The sequence below is a fragment of the Solanum pennellii genome, chromosome 1 (assembly GCF_001406875.1).
Source record: "Solanum pennellii chromosome 1, SPENNV200".
NCBI classification, from domain to species: domain Eukaryota; kingdom Viridiplantae; phylum Streptophyta; class Magnoliopsida; order Solanales; family Solanaceae; genus Solanum; species Solanum pennellii.
Genome location: NC_028637.1, coordinates 87,070,607 through 87,091,499, shown reverse-complemented (window position 1 = coordinate 87,091,499; position 20,893 = coordinate 87,070,607). Strand labels below are relative to the sequence as shown.

At 32.4% G+C, this 20,893-nt stretch overlaps 3 protein-coding genes and 1 non-coding gene across 4 annotated transcripts; 2 read left to right on the top strand and 2 right to left on the bottom strand.

Moving 5' to 3' along the window:
* Window positions 1-4,732: 4,732 nt before the first annotated feature.
* Window positions 4,733-4,805, bottom strand: TRNAF-GAA. Its single transcript has one exon. It is a non-coding gene; the product is annotated as a tRNA-Phe (tRNA).
* Window positions 4,806-5,019: 214 nt separating this feature from the next.
* LOC107002399 (autophagy-related protein 8i) lies at window positions 5,020-11,145 on the top strand. The gene is made up of 5 exons (XM_015200452.2): window positions 5,020-5,157; window positions 5,254-5,309; window positions 6,812-6,864; window positions 10,583-10,701; window positions 10,802-11,145. Exons 1-5 carry the CDS (start codon window positions 5,124-5,126, stop codon window positions 10,897-10,899), a joined length of 360 nt encoding a protein of 119 aa, XP_015055938.1. The 5' UTR covers window positions 5,020-5,123; the 3' UTR covers window positions 10,900-11,145.
* A 284-nt stretch (window positions 11,146-11,429) lies between these two features.
* Window positions 11,430-15,813, bottom strand: LOC107011752 (tRNA:m(4)X modification enzyme TRM13 homolog). Its single transcript, XM_015211381.2, has 9 exons — window positions 15,673-15,813; window positions 15,515-15,580; window positions 15,127-15,426; window positions 14,767-15,022; window positions 14,564-14,621; window positions 12,601-12,687; window positions 12,351-12,485; window positions 12,082-12,214; window positions 11,430-11,868 (listed from the first exon to the last, which is right to left on the bottom strand). The coding sequence occupies exons 1-9, from the start codon at window positions 15,744-15,746 to the stop codon at window positions 11,640-11,642; spliced, it is 1,338 nt and encodes a 445-aa protein (XP_015066867.1). The 5' UTR covers window positions 15,747-15,813; the 3' UTR covers window positions 11,430-11,639.
* Window positions 15,814-18,933: 3,120 nt separating this feature from the next.
* LOC107008353 (ubiquitin-40S ribosomal protein S27a) lies at window positions 18,934-19,625 on the top strand. The gene has a single exon (XM_015207351.2). The coding sequence runs from the start codon at window positions 19,012-19,014 to the stop codon at window positions 19,480-19,482; it is 471 nt and encodes a 156-aa protein (XP_015062837.1). The 5' UTR covers window positions 18,934-19,011; the 3' UTR covers window positions 19,483-19,625.
* The last annotated feature ends 1,268 nt before the right edge of the window (window positions 19,626-20,893 follow it).

Genomic DNA, 20,893 nt, shown 5'->3' with positions numbered 1-20,893 from the left:
ACATAATAAAGTTTTAGACGTTTCTCATTCTATTTTTACTGCTTATTTCACTCCCTCAATCTTTTTATATTTTCATTCACTCAATATGTTCCTATTTTCACTTCTCAATCTTTACTTCCTTCATTTTTTAGTTTTTCAGATTTATCCTCTCTCGTCTCATTTATTTTGATTCTTAAATTATCCTTTGTCAGTGTCATCATTGATTTGATACATCATGTCACAGTAATTTTTTGTTTTATGCAATATATCATATTTCTATTTAAGATGTTGATATATAACCCTAATGTTGTTGAATATTCGATTAATTTTATCATGTTCAATATTAATGTTGTTAATACATAAACACTACATAACGTATCATTTGCATGTATTAAGTTCTTTAATGTATCATCAGTCTTTTCAAATTTGAAAGGCTATATAGAGAACAATAATCAGTTATGTGTTATGTATCTTTACCCTTTAATATTTGTTAAGTCCATTCTACTTAGAATGCGATGTATATGTACATATTATCCAATAATAATCTTGATTTATAAATCGTAATGTTCTATAAGTATCAAATCCAACAATAGGTATATGATACACATTCGTCATTTGAAAATCAACCTTATTTATTGTATAATCTGCACATGTAAAACTAATTATATACTTCAAACTAAAATTTGATCAAGACTATAAAACGAATACAAAGAAATGTGAAGGAACGAATAATAATCTTGATTTATAAATCGTAATGTTCTATAAGTATCAAATCCAACAATAGGTATACGATACACATTCGTCATTTGAAAATCAATTTTATTTATTGTATAACCTGCACATGTAAAACTAATTATATACTTCAAACTAAAATTTGATCAAGACTATAAAACGAATACAAAGAAATGTGAAGGAACGAATAACCAAGACATAATTGCTTAGAAACATCTTGTTTGAAAAAACAATGATAAGACTAGATTATATATGATAGTTAACACATCTATTTTTATGTGAATTGAGAGTTGTTAATTCTTTAAATAAACTATATATTATAATAAAAATACAAATTACTAATTTTATGATATAGAGAATTTAATATTATTTTAAAATTTAGCTACTGGTTTCTATATATATTATAAACAACGCCTTCAATTGATACTAAGGTGCTTTTTTTTTGTTCCAATGTAAAAAGAAAGTGAATATTTTCATCCTTTTTTGTTTTATTTTTTTGAAAATTTATTTTTTGCAAAAGAATTTAAAAATCAGTAAGCGAAGTTTGATTTGGCAAAAATTAAAATAACTATCACACAGTAATGTATTGATCTAAAATAGAATATTTTATGGGCAATCTTTACTTCTCCAATGTATCAAATAGGATTACAGTACTTAGTAATGTATTAAATAGTTTAGTAAAAGTAATATAGCATGAGTAATATATTCTTCTTGTCCACAATGTATCTCGTCTAGTTGCAATCTATCACAATTACGTATTTTTCGCAATCTTATAATATAAGATACATTTCCAACTAGATCATGATAAATTAAATAATGTATCTGAACCATATTGAGTGGTACCATCTTAAGAGTAAGACAAATTTAAACTTTCATAGGTGCATTGATCACCATCATTACATAGTTTTTATGAAAATTAGAAATACAAGCAGAAGTCCAAAAACATCAAAAAGACAGAAAAAACAACTTGTTGTATTGAATGCAATTAGGTTTACAATTCTTGGCAGCTTAGGCAAGAGGCTCCACTCTTTGTTTTCTCTAATTAGCTCTACTCTCATTCTTCTGATATGTGCTTCCTTCTCGATTCTCTCTTGCTTCTCTATCTCATCTTGATGAAGAGCGATCTAGACATGGATTATGTCCATGGTTTGCCAAAAAGCTAAGGCCCCTACAGACATAGCAAAGAACGTCGCATCTTTCACCATCTTTGCTAAGTTTTGAATCCTCTCAACTCAAGGACTACTATAATCTTGCCGCTTCAGATTCATAAGTGAAACAGATTGTCCAACAACCTTCATAAATCACCTCGCTCATCCAATCTCAACAAAATTGACATATTCATCTTCTACAACGATTTTTTCGAGTTATTTGAATTTAAAACTTTTTCGATAGTAATGGTTCCTCGATGGAGAAGTTGTGAATGTGAAATTTCAAATTTGTGAATCTGTTAAGTATTAGATGGATTATTTACAACATGTCAGACGTGATTTACAACATGTCAGACGTGATTTATGGGATTGCAATTAATTTAAATGAAATTTACGTTATTTTTTCAAATTAAATTATGTATCTAGCCACCACTTACGTATTCAGATCCCTCTTATTTTAAGGGATTTCTATAAAATAAAAACTAATAGGGATAAGATGTAATTTATATTTCACACTATGTGATTCCTATTATTTATATTTACTTTTATTTCTTTTCCCGTCCAATCAATCATAAGAGTCATATCAAGCGAACGACAAAAATTAAGTAAAAATCACATAAATGATGATTAAATAGTTTCATTAGGAAAAATTTTATCCGTATCAAGTGTTATATCAAGTGAATGTAATTTTCATTATTATGTGATTTAATGAAATAAAATGAACTATAAATATCTAAACACATGACATGCATATTTACCTTAATATAGACATCACGAGTAAAATTTTCCCGTTTCTTTACTTTGTTTCAACTTGCCGTTGCACTTACGCGGAGGAGGAGTGATGAGGGCATGCAACTTTTGTCTAAAATATATGGATCTTTATTACTATTAATTAAATAATACTCCCTCTGTCTCTATTTAATTATCCATATTTTCTCTTTTAGATATCCCTATTTACTTGTCCATTTTGACAAATCAAGAAAGAACAAATTTTTTTCCTATTATACCCTCATTAAAACTTCTTGAGAATTTCTAAGTTTTAATTCATCCTTTTTGAAACCATAATAAATAAGGGTAAAATTGTAACTTTACTATGTTAATTATTGTTATCTTAATATGTGTGTCTTTTCTAAAGCGGACAACTAAATAGGTATAGAGGGAGTAATAAAATATTTTTATTTAAGTAGTATAGATTTTAAAAGAAATTAAAATGATAATGAGAAAAAAAGTTATCCTATAATTCCTTTAATGATATTGAATATGAATGTGATAAAAGAGGCCTTATAGTATCCTTTTTGTTATTTTTATTTAAATATTAATATTAATATTTATACAAATATTTTATGGAGTTTTCTAATGCATCAGGGTTGGTAGCATATGTGGACAAAAGCAGTGTCTATTTTGGAGGAGTAAAGCAAATGGTCCAAGATCAAATCTTACAGGGAGTTTGCAATTTGTGAAAGGAGAATTATCATTCAGGTACTTAGGGGTGCCATTAATTACCAAAAGAATGTCTGTAGTACAATGTAAGCCTCTTATTGATAGAATGCTGAGTAGAATTACATCTTGGACCATAGCTATTATGGGTATATGGGGAAAACATGCTAAACAAGCATCATGGCTAGTTCAGAGAATCTTTAAAGCTCATAAATACTTAACTACTGTTGGATATACAATGAACAAAATTGCTACAGTATATAATAAGAAAGTGGAATGGAGGAAACTTGTATGGTCAAATTATGAGGGGCATGCAACTTTTGTCTAAAATATATGGATCTTTACTATTAGTTAAATAATAATAATAATATATCTTTATTTAAGTAGTCTAGATTTTAAAAGAAAAAAAAATAATGAGAAAAAAGTTATCATATAATTGCTTTGATAATGTTGAAAATGAGTGATAAATAATGGCAATGCTTTGATAATGTTGAAAATGAGTGTGATAAATAATGACAATGGAGACAAATGATAAAAGAGTATATTTTTTTAAGACAAAGTCAAGTAAAAATACTAAACAAACTTCATATAATTAGTTTAGAGTTCAATTTTATCTTATAATACTCTTTTTGTTTTTTTGTTATTTTTATTTAAATATTAATATTATGTGAAATACTTAACATTTCTTAAAATAAGTTGATTGTAATTTTATTATCCATTGTCATTGAATATTAGTTGATGTCTCTATACATATAAAATAAAGACAAACCTAATATTTGAGGAATCATTACATAATAAGATTTATATTAGAGGATCAAAATAAAATGACTCATTAACCATTAGTGAATTTTTGAATGTGCTATTAGAAAGAGAGGAAACAGTAGAAAGAGAGGAAACAGTGAAGATTTTATTTGACACTAAAAATATTGTTGATTTGATTTCGAAACAAATGGCTACATCATAAGACATAGAAGTGTCATATGAAGACATTTGGAAACTCTCAAACATGCTGGATCTTATTGTTTTTATATATTTTCAGTTTTTAAAACAAAATAGCTCATACATTCAGATTATATTATTTACTAATATAATAATACGAAGTTATGTTTTATACATTCAAACTATATGATTTACTAATATAATAACTTTAAATTATGTTTCGGAAAAAGATATAATTATAATTCGTGTGAAGACATTTGGAAACTCTCAAGCTTGCCGGATCTTATCGCTTTTATATATTTCCAGTTATCTAAACAAAATAACTCATACTTTCAAATTATATTATTTACTAATATAATAATACGAAGTTGTGTTTCATAATATTCAAACTATATGATTTACTAATATAATAACTTTAAATTATGTTTCGGAAAAAGATACAATTATAATTAATTCGTTCTTTTGCAAAAAAGAGAAAAAAAATAGGAAAACAAAATTGCGGTGAACGTGGATCGAACACGTGACCTTCAGATCTTCAGTCTGACGCTCTCCCAACTGAGCTATCCCCGCTTGTTTACATAGTACATCTTAAAAATTTATACTTGTATAATACTCCTTTCGTACGGTATTATATATTATGATTTCTATTTTTGGAATGAAATTATAAATATTTTGACTAACATTTTAAAATATATATTTTTTATTATATTAATATATAAAAATTGTCAAATTAACTTTTGAATTATCAAATTAATGTGTTCAAATTAACTTTCGAAAAGAGCATGGACGCAATTATTAAAAATAGCGTTGGTTTTCACGTCTCCTGTTCCTTATCTTTAAAAGACGGAAATCATCCCTGGTCGGCAGCCACGATCGTGAAGCAAAGAGATGGGGAAGACCTTCAAAGATGAATATTCATATGGTAATGATGTCCGATTCTGTATCAAAATCTCCCTTTTCTTTATTTTACTTCTCATGTGCCTTACAATTTGTTTCGTTTTCGTTGATTAAACTGCAGATGAAAGACTCTCAGAATCACAGGATATAATTGCCAAATATCCTGATCGAGTGCCGGTATGTTCTGTATTTTTTGTAATTTATTTGATGATCATTGCAATTATTAAGTTAAGCACTGGTTAGTTGGACGGATTTGTCATGGTTTAATAGATAATCAACGGGTTTAAACTTTAAAGTTGAAACTCTATTTAAGGCACATGAAGACCTAAAGTTAGCTTCTTTTTTTTTGTAACAATTAGCTTTCCTATCTCAATTGATTCAAACAGCTCCCTAGCCTAACCCACACTATCTCCAACTTTTAGCCCTTAAGTTTCCCCAAAGCTTTAATTTTAACTTGTTAATATGATTTTTGATATCAAATGCATTATTGTTGAGTCACCTTGGTAGTTCCGACTATCCTGAATTTCGGTGCATGATAGACACCATGCTTCAGTATCTCTATGGTTTCATAGCTTTTATGATTTCGCTATCATTGTGGCAAATTATTAGTCAGAAAGTTTACTCATCGTATTATTTGGAACAGTTCTGATTAGTGGTTGACGCTTGTTAGGGGGCTCTTACCTAGTATCTTCTTTCCTTAACTAGTAAACTGTGATTTTGTTTATCAGCTTCTACGGTTTTTCCAAAGCGAACTGTGACAGATTTATTCCAACCATTAAGAGGAGATTATGTCTACTTGAATTTTGAGAACAACATTGATACTTGAGTCTTGGTCTTGTTCTTCTTCTTCTTTCTCTTTCATAAAATTGTACAAATATTGGATAGGATAATTTCATTAAGTTCAAAGGAATGAGGAAGGTTAAAGAGATCTAATGCCGAACAAAATTATAGAGTGATTGAAGATAGAACACAGAGAGGTTGGATGCTGGATACATAATGTCAGAAAGTTAAGGCTTTTCTAGAATTTCTACGAGTGAAAGTTTGGATGATGAAGGACGGACTTGATCACATCAATTGGAACTTAAAGGAAGACATGTGAGAGAACTATAGGAGAAGATGATTAAGATATTGACACGGAAATGGAATATTACATATATGGAAGTGCACAATACTTTGTTTATCAGTAATCCTATGTAAGATGGGTGTCTGTGTGATTATGACGGATTGTGGACTTAGCATATAGGTTTTGGATTACTTCTGTGTAAGTAACACCCCCTTCGGATGCTTTCTTTAAAAGTTTGACTTGTCTCAAAATTTAAATCTTTTTATATGTAGTCCATGTTAACATCCCAAATCAAAGGTCAAAATCCTATCTTATCAAACATTAGGAGTCGAAGCAATAGTTACCTGTTGCTCACAATTTGTGTTGAGTAATGAATACTATGGAGTTCGGCTGCAATTGTTTGCTTAAAAATTAACCTTTTTGAGAATGTTATATACACTTTGCTATTACTTTTCCTATCCTTCAGTATTTGGATGTTTGTTTTTCAGAAAGAAACATACTAACAACAAATAGTTCCGACTTACCATCGTGTTTCACCCATTGGTTGTTATTGGATGGTCCTCCATGCATAGTGCATATTTGTCATCATCTCATGCAGGTATTTATGTTTTTGTAGGTGGTGGCTGAAAGATATTTAAAAACTGACCTCCCTGAGATGGAAAAGAAGAAGTAAGCAACTATCATCTTGGTGTCGCGTTTCCTGCCAAAAAAATCTTAAGTGATGTGCTTTCTTGTATTACTCATGAATGTGATGTTAATGAAATTCTTCTTGAATTCGCACCCAAAGAAATATCTAATGCTTATAGATGGCAGATTCTGCAAATGTGAATCTCTCTCAGCTCTTTAGTTCTGGATGCGCTTATTATTTCATATCAAACCTTAATTGAACTGTAAATTTAGAAGAATGAAATATCTTTTTTTATAAGGAAAGGATCTTAAAAGAACTAGTCTTTAGGCACGCGCCTCGCGGCGCGTGTACCCCGTATGAGTACAAATTTTAAAAATTACATAAATACTATTGTTAAATAGTGTTTGAGTTGTAAAATAAAAATTGAAGAAAAGAAATAAGGGTTCTTGTATATACTATTTAGCTAACTCAGTGAAGAAAGAAACTGCCCTAGAAAAATTATTGAATGCCTATCATGATTTGGATATACGGGTTACGACTTTGCTTTAGATAGAATAGTGTAACATATTGACTTGTATTCACGTCATTTGCAACTGTCCTTATGTTGCAAGCCTGTATGGTTCTAAGAAAGTGGAACAATATTTTCTCTTTTACCGTTTCACAACTTACAAAATGCATTATGTGAGATGTTTGTGAAGAGTTGGTGATTTGTTTTTGAAGAGAGATAAAAAATGGAAACTTAATTATAGTTGTTATGAACTAATATCTTTGTAGTGATATACATGTTTATGGCAATCTTAAAGGATTGATGTTAAAAAATGTGAAGATTTTAGATGTATACCGCATACTTTTTTTTGAATGGTTTTTTTAAAATTTTTTAAAAAGTTTCAAGACAATTTATAATTTACATAATTTGTGAATAAATATTTAAGAAAGAAATTTAACTTTAAAAGTGTAATAGTCATATACCTTCTTCTGATAAACGGCTGTAATATTATTTAGTTGTAATACTTTTAAAGTGCCTAATTAAGAGAGAGATGATCAAGGAAATCAGCAACTTGAGACACAATATATAGAGATATACGACCAAGTAAATCAGCTACTTGAGACAAAATACATAAAGTGAGACCATGAGCTTTTCAGTCTTGTAGGTTGTTAATTCAAGTTTGTTTAAAGAACAGCTAAAATAGTTCCAGTATAGAATGAAATTTAAGTTACCTTGTTGAATATACAATAGTATTAAGTAGATAAAACCTAAAATACACATTGGACTACATACACAGATTTTGTCTTCAACTCAAAAATTGTATTCCATTCACGGATTAAAAGTTTTCCTTGAATAAGTTCTGACTGCTTTAATTACAACAACTCTTCGGCCTAATACTTGTTGGAATGAATCAAAAGGCTTAGTGCTGATGAATGAGTCACGAGCTACTTGCTAGATGGCAACATTGTGTATAGCACTGGAAATACTATAAACTATATTGCAAGGCATAGGAAAAGAAGGAGAATATAAGATAAACAATTAAGATAGAAACATTACAATCATGCCAATATTCTATCAAGATCAAAACACAACTGGCAGGATAGGTTGAGTTGTGCTTACACCTTACTTTCCTCCATCCAACTTTTAGTAAACTGGAAACTTAAATCCTCCCCACACCCATTTTTTCCAGCTCACTCCATATGATATACGAATTTTAGTACATTCCTTGGGAATCTGAATAGGATAGATGGAAGTAAGTCCAACTAATTCGGTTTTACAAACAATGATCGGAAGTATGGAAGACAATATTTGCATTAGTTGCATATCTATAAATAATCAATTGATGCATTGTCGTGGAAGACTGGAAATAAATGAACTCTTTGTACCAGAAAATTTTTTGTCTGAACACAAACCAAAAGTAGATGTATAGGCTCCTCTGATAGATAGTTGTATCAGACTATTAACCCCTCACTGGCACAGGTTCTTTTAATTTGATACAGACGACTGAGTGTCCAAAGGCACCCACATCTCCGAGAGCTTGCTAGACATGTTCTGTATTGGCAGGTAATCTTTAGGTACTGACAATTTTTGTCGTCTTCAACAAACAAGGGGAGGGTTGGTGGATAATTGAATTCAATCTCCATCTACTTATAAACAATATGTTTATATTCTAACATAACCATTCAACTTGCAATCTGTAGTATTACCAAAGCAAACATTCAAGGATTGTGTGAGAATACAAAAAGTATTACCTTTCCATGAATCCAAATTCATTACTCAAATTAAATTAATAGTAGAGAAGACATACCAACATTATCAAACATTAATAATTCATTATGATGTGCATGCATTATACGTTTTGTTTGTTGCGGTTGAAGGAGTAATAAAGGGTATTAACGTCCATCAACATTTTAAGGGCACTTAAGTCTATCAACATTCGAGTCTGTGACTTCCCACTTATAATATAATATGATGCTTAACTCTCTTTTCTTTGTTTTCTCTTTTGCTTTTTTTGGTTTCCATTTCAGAATGATAAATCTCTCTTAAGGAATAGATCTTAATTCTCACATTTCTCTTTTGCTCTTTTTGGTTTATGTTTCAGAATGATAAATCTCTCTCAAGGAGTAGATCTTAATTCTCACATTTATTCTCTACTTTCTTCTTGAGGAATAATTCTTATAACTGAGCTTAAGTTCGATCTGGTTGGACGGCTAGTTTGACACGTGCGCAGTTGTGTTTTCACATAGATTCTATAGGCAAAGATCCCTGAATGTCTCACATTAGTTAATATAACTATGTTCCTCTAATTGTCCTAGCTTTTTGTGGTTAGTCAAATCATGTCTGGATTGAATTCTTTTTCTTTTTGTTAGGAAAATTGGACTGGTTGATGGACAGAGAATAAAAATAATTCTCTCTTGGTTGTTTAAATAAAGTTGGATTTTTAAAATATTTCTTCTGATGGGATACCGGTTTTCTTGATCCAAAAAAATGATCTCCTCTTTATTTTATATCAGTCACATTCTCGTTGAGGCTTTTCTTTCTGTCTTGTTTAAACTAAATATGCTGCTTTACTTTAACGGAAAACTTTGATTTGTCTCTTGATGAGTATTTAGTTCAAGTTTTGGTTAGGTTCATTTCCTTTCAGTATTTTGTTTTACCTTTTACAACTTCTTGCTTTTAGTTTGAAGATATTCTTTTAGTACCTCGTTATTCCATCTCTAAAATGTAGTCAATTTTTTATTTTGGAAAATTTGAAGCTATAGCGAGCGGATCTTATCTTTATTTTTTGGTCAAGTGTTGGTTTATATCTTGAAATGAGGAAACTTTACAACAAGGAAGCTTGCTTCACGCACACTCTTGCCATCTACCTTGAGCTATGGCCTCTGGTAACAACTATGCGTAACACACTGGAAAAAGTCTAGGAACTTCTCTTCTAGTGGAGAATGTATTAACCAGGCATCCTGCATAAAAATGATTCTTCTACCATCCCCTACTTTAAATAGTATTTTAGGGCATCAGATTGCAATGAAAGCTTTTGCCTTGTATTGACTTCTTCTCCGTAGGTCCTGTTTTGGAATTTGATTTTGGTTTTTTGGAGAGGTTGTAGTTTGATTCAATGTTGTACGTACGAGCAAACAGAGATTGGAAAACCCACTAGTCCCCCCACCCCCAACTCCAACCCCCTAAAAAAAAGAACTCTTGTTGTTCATGTAGTCCATAATGTTTCCTCTTTTATTTTCTTTTTTAATTCTTCCATCTTTTCTTGGCTACAGATACCTGGTACCTCGTGATATGTCTGTTGGACAATTTATCCACATTCTGAGTGGCAGGCTGCATCTGGCTCCTGGAAAAGCTCTCTTCGTGTTTGTGAATAACACCTTGCCTCAAACAAGTAAAATGCCTAGTCCTTGTTCATAATGCATCTGTAATAATGACATTACAAGAATAAGTTTCTCCATTACTGATCTCATATGGATTTTTTGTTGTTGCAGCAAGCTTGATTGAGACCGTGTATGAATCTTCCAAGGATAAAGATGGGTTCCTCTACATGTGCTACAGCAGTGAGAAAACCTTTGGTGGTCACTCTTAGAAAGTGTACATTGTAAACTGAATATATGGTATCTGGATTGCATGTCTGGCATGCATGGTTGTGTATCCTGTAAATTCTTGCACAGAGATGTGTATATCTGTCAATTGAATTCATGAATGAAATTCAAATGTTAAATCTATTGGATTTCAGACTTGATGTTGTGATTGTTGAGTGACAAGGTTATAGTAAAATGGCTATCTTGTAAACCTCCATTGAGAAGAATAAAGAATACGAAGGTTGCAGTAAGTTGAAGGAAACAATTGAATTTCCCTATCTCTCAAGTTACATTCTTTTGCAGACGAAGAGACGAGAAACGAGCTCATAATTGGAGGTAATTTATCGTTTGATCCATTGAATTGAAAAGCAAAATAACTTTCTCCAGTTAAAAAACAAAACAATAGAGATTAAATGAGCGTTGGAACCAAATTTGGGTCATGTTTGTAGACCAAATGGTATGGCAACGTTGAAGATTACCAAGTTTTGATATGCTGATAGTAATAAAAACAATTGAAGAGTAAGAGACTACGGGATAAACAAAAGAATCACGTTACATTAAAAATATAAAATATTTTAGTGTAAACTGGGAGAAAACATCAAAACAATATGAGCCTCTAAGAAACATCTACTGAAAAAAGGAGCTAATATCCAGTATACAGAATCAAATTGTGAATTAGAGCTACAGGTCTGAGAAAGCTAAATATATGATAATACAAATATGGTGTTCAGCAGCAAGTTAACACTCAACTTTTCTGCCTAGCAACCAACAATCGGTTTTCTGGAGAGATATTTGACGGGACATACTTGACAAGCTCACATTCAAGTCCATGTTCGTTGAGCCACATAAACCTTCCAACATCTATTATATCCTTGCACATCAATCCTACAACAGCTCTATCCACAGCCTTCATATCCTTCACCATGTTTTTGACGTCATATGTATTTGGATCTGATTCTACGTGCTCGTTTTCCCTGTGAACCATAAGAGACAACCATTTTACGAGCAAGAAAAGAAATTGTGGCAATTAAAACAAGAGCGCACCATGCTAATGTGCCTGGGATGATCCACATCTCAAGGTCAGGCGTCGATGAGCACACTAAACTAGTGAAGAACCTCTTCTTTTAGTTGTGTGTGTGTGTGTGGGAAGACCATACCTCTTAATAATACAGATAGAAATATCATACCTGATTTGTAGATCAAAAGACCCAGTGCCACAAAGATCTGAACCATGATCTGCATCAACGGCCCAGCTGGTAAGCCATGTCATCGCATTGAAATCATCCTTAGTGATTCCCAAATCCAACATATATCGCTTATCTGAGGAACGCATCATTCAAGAATTTCAGCAAATCCATAGTAATGTTAATAATAGAGCATTTTTGAACATATACTAAAACAGGGTCAAAATTGATATGTGCAATAGCAAGTAGCACGAGAGCAGAAGGTGGATTACTTATGTAATGCTTCCACTGACAAAGATGATGGCAGCAAGTAGCTATAGCTAGGCCGATCAGGCGGCACGTCGAATCAGAAGGAGCATCATTATGTTGATTGCATTGTTTGCTGATGCAACATCTTAGAGTCATATCTGCATCAAATTGCTACTGTATTAGCTTGTCAAGTAACAGTGGCCTGAAGAAGAATTGAATGCACTGGAAAACACACAGTACATGTTCTTCTGAAAGCATAAGGAAAAGAAGTACCTGTAGCAGGGCCACAAAGATGTTTGCCAATTGCTAGATAAGGAACTCCCTGTAAACTCTCAACAGCATTCAACTTTAGGTCCTCAACTGCAAATGGTTAAAACAGCTTATTCGAAGTGATGAAGTAGAGAAACCATGAAATGTTGTGCAGAAAGAGGAAGAAGACACCTTTTCTTCAAACAATGGTCGAGCATTTTCCACAGAACTATATTACACACAACAAAAACATGAAATGCCTTCTAATTTCTCTTCCATCATTTTGTCAGTCTCTCAATATTTGAACTCATATAACTAGCAATATTCTTAGAGTTTTCAGTCTATTTCACAGGAAACACTTATGATACTGTCGTTCTGTCTAAACACACTCGGAGCACATAATAGTGACATGAAGAACTTGGAAAAAGGTCATTCTAACCATGATTTGGGTGAAATGCTGTTTTGTATGTTATTGTGCCCGTGCTTTTTAACTTATATACTCCTTGCTATTTTTATATTGGGTCTGAAGGGTAATTAATGTACTCACATGTTTAAAGAAGTTTAGTAACCGCTAGAATGAACAATTCACAAAACTGGAAACTAAGAAGTCTTCGCATCAAGGCCTTCAACATCCTTCCTACCTTTTAGTATTTCCTCCATCGTGTCCCCCCTCCCCCCAAAGAAAAAGATCCAAGACTTTTGCCATCTCAAACTAGGTATCTGATTTGACTGGACTCAAATATTAAGAAATTGGAACTTTAACCTATCCAAAAGAAATGCATCCAATGTCAAAAATCAGACTGGACATAAATATTAAGAAATCGGAACTTTATCCTGTCTAAAAGAAATGTATCCAATATAAAACTTCTTCTAATTCTGGATCCACCTGCAAACTATCATGGCTAACTTAATGAATCAACCCTAGATTTGAAGACTATCAAAGTATATACCCAAAGCTACAGAACAGCTAAAACTCCACAATCACCTGTAACGTTTCAGTGATTTTATGGTCAACACACCTCTACCATTACATTTTTCTCATCCCCATCAACAACCTCACCGGTATATTATTTCCTTTTGATGTGTGGCCATTCAACTATCTTCAAGGTTCTGTATAGAAGTGATTTTTTACCCAAGTCTGATGGAATACTAATTATTGTCTTTGAATTTATTAATAGCCACTTACAATAATGCTCAATACATCAGGTAACCTGGTCTAACCTTCTCAGTTCCATCATCAAATGAGTCGAGCAGCATGATTCGTTTAAGCCTCTTTACATCCTTGTATGCTGATTGCTATTTGCTATTTGCTAATGCTTAACAATGATGTTGGCAGTTTTTCCTATTCTTAAAATACCTAATTCTTGTTTTCATTTATTTTTTCTTGATCAGGTAAAGTAAAGATATTATTTAAGTAGGCATCCAGGGAATGCATCTTTGACCTAATTCTTGTTTTCATGTGGCTAAATGATGCTGGAAACATGCTTCATTTATGGAAAAAAATTTCAATATCTTCTCAGCTTTTTTGGGACTCCAAAATCTATCACTGTTGTGGATGCAATATACTGTTATTGCATATACATATAGGAACGATCAGGTGAAGGTTGCAAGATGAGTAAATGGATAACAAACAAGTATGCTAAATTCCAAGGGGTGATAAGTGGTTCATAGACTACCCATTTATCACTTTTTTATCTATCTATTGAACTTTATGCACTCTCTAGCATATTAAGTCTCAACAGTCAACAAATTAGCAGGAAAATATTTAATTCATTCAAGTAGTACAAGAGTTATTGAGTTGGCTATCATGTGAAACCGTGATAAATGTCGTTTTCTAAAAGAAAGATAGTTCTCTTCACATACGTATCCTAGGAAACCATCTTAACCCTAAACAGAACAACTGAAATTGCAGGGGATTAATTAAACGAACAAAGAAAAAGCTAAAACTTTTTTATTAGTTAAAGTGAAAGGTTTATAAAGCCCTTACTGTCAATTCTCAATCGCTCCAGCGTAACACTCTCTTTCTGTCGCAAACTTCGATCAGCCTGTACATAACACACGAATCATAAACGCCAGGGTGTCTATAATGTTCTAATAATAAAGCAAAGCGGGAAAAAACAAAAGAGATTAATAAAAGCTGGAAAAGGCATGATCTTGATGCTTCTTTAGCATTTCAGATTTTAGCCTAACCTTGAGCTTGTATGATTTGCGTTCAACTAATAAAATCTTCTTAATTCTGTAACAGTCAGCCAGAACTTGTGTCAAGTACCCTCTTCCTGCTCCAAATTCAACAACGGCGGGAACATCATCGTCGTCACCGGATGCTTCTAACTTAACTGGCCCTGATACAGCATCATCCTTACAACTTTTCAGAACCCCAAATTCTTCTAGATTCCCTAGAATAGAGGCCTGCTGCATTACATGTTTCTCTTGAAATGGTAAACCCCTGCAAAAAGAACAACACAATGGGGTTTGAAAATGAGATAAGAATGCATTAAGGGGAACATAAAATGCACACAACACATACGAAAGAGTACGATAGTAGAACACCGGTCCACTTGTCGATTAGTCCAAATATCACAAGCTTGAGGAATCTTGAATGAATCACCAATGTCACTACATATGGAAGCATGAATAGACTTGATCTTGTTAATCAACTGGGAGAATTCAAAAAGGGTCATCCCGTGAACTGCATTCCTCTTCATCTCTGAACTAAAATTCTGCACCCCTTCTTCTTCTTTGCCAGCATTAATACCCTCCTGGTAAAAAGGCTGAATCGACAAAGATTGAGCTTGTTTGAAAAATGGGCATCGCTTAAGATGACTCTGCAGATTCCCTTCCAGCACAGAGCTATTATAAAGAGGCAAATAACATAAATTACATTAAAGAACATAGTAAATATGATATGTATACAAGGATGAGGAGAAAGGGGAATTACTGAGAAGGGTGTATAGGGCAAGGAACCCATTGTCCATCAGATCTTTGAGTATGGTTTCCGCAGAACCTGAAGAATTGAAATCAAAAGAAAGCTTCCATTGAAATGATGGCAGTAGAAACTTTAGAGAGTTAACCAAAGAGACTGAGACTGAGACTGACTGTGAATCTCGGAGAAGGACGTTTGAGCAAAATCTCTTCTTCTTGGGAAGCCAGAAGTTGCAGCGTGCAGCCATCTCCGTCCTGCTCGGCTAAACCCTGCTGCCACACTAGATTTATTGTAGATTTACCGAAATAAGTAAATCAATGGAGAATATAAGCTAACTTTTTAACTCTAATTTGATTAAATTAAACAATGTGATTTAGGTGTGAATTGTCAACAACACATTAAAATAATTAGGTTTTTAGAATTTTGCGCCTAAATTATTAAGAAGGTAAAAAACACACAAGTTTGAAAACATATCTTAAATAATATGTGATGATATGTATATTGCATTTTTTAAAAATACTAATTATTACTTGATGATGATAGTGATAATAATATTTGTTGTCAATGATTAGTAATAATGTTTGTGATAGTTTATGACGGTGGAGGTTGATGGTGTTATGGTGACGTCAAAGTAATGACGATTGATAGTGTTGTTATTGATTGTAATGATGAAGTTAATTGATGTTAGTAGTTGGTGGTTTTGAGGACGATGGTCGAAGAATGTGTAGTGGTTAACGATGTGTTTTGTGGTAGTTGATGATGGTGATGGTTATGATGATGGAGGTGGTTGATCATGGAGATTGATTATGACTGTGACAATAACAAATAGTAATGTTGGAGTTAGCGACGATGATCGAATAATGTATAGTGATAAGACATCAATGCTAATTGTGATGACGAAGTTTGTTGTGGAAATAGATTGTAGTAGTGGTAATGGTTGATATTTGAGGTGAAGGTGGCGCCATTTAAAAATATGGGGGTGACGATAATGATTCATATAGTTATGATGTTGGAGAAAATAAGTGTGATGGTAGCGGTTAGGAACGGTGGTGACTGTGATGATAGAGGTGATGGTGGTTCACAGTGGTAATTATGTCATATACTTGAGTATTTTCTATTAAATATATATAAGTTTTTTAATGTCGCATGTCTAAGCATGTTATTTTATAAATATGATATCTTTTTGTCATGATATAATATGTTTCTTTTAGCACAAATGAAATAGTTCTGTCATTTATCCGATCATATTTAGATAGATTGTTGTAGATGACACTTTTATGAAATTACAATAATCATAAATTTATCACGGGGCACAATTAGCGATAATGAAGACCAACCAAAGTTAGGGGTGTGCAAAAACCAAACAGACCAACCAAAATTAGGGGTATGCAAAAAATCGAATCGACCGATAAATCGAATCGAAAAAAATGTTATTGGTTATTGGTGTTTTTAATGAGTTTATAAAAAAAATTATTGAATTATTGGTCCGGTTTCGATTTTTACTATTGGGTTATTGGGTAAACCGATAATCCAATAAGACAGTAATAATTTATTATTTTACCCTTCATAATTATTTAATATTAACAATTTAATATATAATTAGACACTATAACTATATCAAATTATTAGTACTCTACTAACTTCAGAGTAGGCCGATTTACTAGTTTTACTGTTTATTCAAAACCTAAAGATTAAAGTAATGCGTTCACAATCGTAGTTATTTGATTTTAGTTTTAGTTTTAGTCTTATTGGACTGTTTTATTTTAGTTTTAGTTTATAATGGTAGGTTATAACATTTGCAACTTAGTAAAGGTCAGTAATTTGATTAACACAAAAAATTCCATACTATATTTTGGTGGTAATATGTAATTATAGCCTTCGTACTATATTTTCTCGTATTGATACAATTTCTCATTATCTTTCTTGTTTTACTATATCAAAACATTTAGAGAAGTGAGAAGACATATAATATTTTACGGAAATTTTCTTATTGGGTAAACTAAAAACCGAATCGATAATGATAAAAAACTGATAAATCGAAATCCGATAAAAAATGTCTTATTGATTTGTTATTAGGTTAGCATATTTAAAAACTGAAAACCGATAAATCAAACGATAATATATAAAACTGAACCGAACCGATCGATGCACACCCCTGACCAAAGCTAAAGCACATATTTATCGATCTAAATTCTATTGAAGTGATTAATATCGAATAATCATATACATATTTCATATATATAACAAATTTCAAATACACGTATCTGATATATAATTAATTTTTCTAAATCACAAAGTATATGTCAGACAAACATATATGAAAAATATTTGACTATTCATAATTTTAAAAATACAAGACATACATCTAATGAAATCATTTGCGAGAATTAGATACATACTAAAGGGCATACAATCCAAATGATTAACGATTATCTAAATATTTTAAATGAAGGTTTGTATCTACTTTTAAAAATAATAATATACTTTTATCAAAATAGTCAACAAAGTAAAAATCAACTAGAGTGAGAAATAAACATTGTTTTTTCTATGCACGAACAATTGAGGAAAAAATCTCAAAATTTAGAGAAACAAATTTGATTGCTAATGCTGGAAAATAAATGAAAGAAATTACTTATTTTAAATTACGTATTTTAGTTATATTTTAGATTGTATCTAAACTTGTATTTTCTCCGTCTCTATTTAGTTGTTCATTTCAAAATGACATACATATTAAGATAACAATAATTAATATAATGAAGTTACAATTTTACCCTTATTAATTATGGTTTAAAAAAGAATGAATTAAAACTTGAAATTTTTGAAGAAGATTAAATGAGGGTATAATAGGATTTCTTTTTGTCATTTCTTGATTTGTCAAAATAGACAAGTAAATGAGAACAACTAAAAAAGGAAATATGGACAAAGTAAATAGGGACAGATGGGGTATAAAATTAAACAAATAAAAACATTCGTCTTACCTGACACCCTACATGACAATTTCTGTCCTACGTGGCGTACTACGTGTAAATTATGTCACGTACACCACGTGTGTCTACTTGTTTAATGTTATACAAGTTTAAGTGCTTATTTATACACACTCAAAGATGGAGGAGATAGTTGTCTATTGAAATTAAGTTAAAAGTCATATTTATGTATTATGTCAAACTAAAATGTATATCAAATATATGTATTTGAATGCGAGTGATGCGACAAATACACGTATCGGACGCACCAATTGATATAGAAAACGTAATATTGAAAACTAATGTAAAGAAAAGTAACTTGATCTTAAACTAATCAAGATAAGCCCAATATACATTGTCATCTCCAAAGGCCCAAAAATGGCACAAGATGGCAGGCCCAAATATTGCACTAGATGGCAGGCCCAATTACGAAGAAAAGGGCTTGTAAAACCCTAATAAAGTGGCACTGGCAGAGCTTACACTCTCATTCCATCGACAAAAGAAACCCTAGAAGCCGCAGCACCACTGATTCCTCTCCTCCAGACGAAGATGCAGATCTTCGTGAAAACCCTAACGGGGAAGACGATCACCCTAGAGGTTGAGTCTTCCGACACCATCGACAATGTCAAAGCCAAGATCCAGGACAAGGAAGGGATTCCCCCAGACCAGCAGCGTTTGATTTTCGCCGGAAAGCAGCTTGAGGATGGTCGTACTCTTGCCGACTACAACATCCAGAAGGAGTCCACTCTCCATCTCGTGCTCCGTCTCCGTGGTGGTGCTAAGAAGAGGAAGAAGAAGACCTACACCAAGCCAAAGAAGATCAAGCACAAGAAGAAGAAGGTTAAGCTCGCTGTGTTGCAGTTCTATAAGGTTGATGATACTGGAAAGGTTCAGAGGCTTCGTAAGGAGTGCCCTAATGCTGAGTGCGGTGCTGGAACTTTTATGGCTAACCATTTTGACCGTCACTACTGTGGTAAGTGTGGGCTCACCTACGTTTACAACAAGGCTGGAGGCGATTGATTTTAATGTTTAGCAATGCTTTATCAGATTTTCTTTTAGAGTTTTTTTTTGCTATATGGATTTTCGATTTTGATGTATGTGACAACCCTTGGGATTGTTGATTTATTTCAAAACTAAGAGTTTTTGCTTATTGTTCTCGTCTATTTTCGATATCAATCTTAGTTTTATATCATTCTAGTTCTCTAATGTTCAACATATTAGCAATTTGGCGGATTATAGAACTATCAAGTATGGATAAATATGCTTCTCAGGATTTTGAGATTTACCAGTCTTTATGCTCATGGGGTTGAGTATAATATAGGAAAAAAATAGTAAAATTAGCCTGTGTTTCTATACTGTTATTTATTTCTCTTTACTTCCTCATGCTGAAACTCTTTGTGCATTTCATTAATTTGGGAAACATAAATAGAGGGAACTGGGAAGGGACTGCCTGTTAGGTTCTGCTACATTTAGTAATTCTGTAGTATAGATTTCATATATGCTTTTATCGCCAGGCAAATACAGCAGGTGCTTATTTAATCATTTGCATCAGGCTTGCTTCTCTATTTATGCATATATGGTTATTGCCATGCAAATACAGCAGCAGATTTAAGTTATTTCACCATCTGCATCAGTATTCTCTTGTTATTTTTTGTTTATTAACCAATGTATGTTAGTTGAGGAGTACACATGTTTCTGGTTACAATGTTTGCCAGTTTCTACCTATTCCCATTGTGTTAGCTGATTCGAACCACTTAAAATAGAAAGATTTGAACCATTGTGTTGGACTGTTTGGGATTAGCTGATTTTTTTGCCAACTGTTGGTTCCCTTTAATTGCCAGTTATATGTTCTTTTTAAACTTACAATGAAGTTAGTCTCATTTGCTATGTCTAGAGCACGACATATAAATTGAAATAGGAGTAACATAAGGGCATCGACGTAGGTATAGCCACCCGATTCTATGCTCCATTTATTGAAGTTTGTTTGGCTTAGAGCTCTTATTTGACATGGAGAGTGATGCCTATTAGGTTATGCTTGACTTGTATTATGAAGATTCGACTTTGCTTACCACCAAACTGACCTTGTTGCCTGCAAAGTTATAAGTTGTGTCGCCTCCCTTATTTCTTTTCTATTGCAATTTCTGGATTATTATATGATGATTTTTGAACTTTCCATATATAGAAAAGAAATAGAAAGAGATAGACTAGAAACGACGTCTGTTATGTCAATGACACCAAAGGGATATTAAATGAATGGAATTGGGATGTGGATGGAATATAATGAAATAGAGCCACTTTGAGGTTCCCTCTGAAATGAGGCATGTAAGGGAGCCACTACGAAGAAGTTCCGGGAGTTACGAAGGAAGCTTCGAGCTCATATTGGTCATGGGTTGGGAACGGGAATTGAACTCTATGAGATCGAATCTCCTGT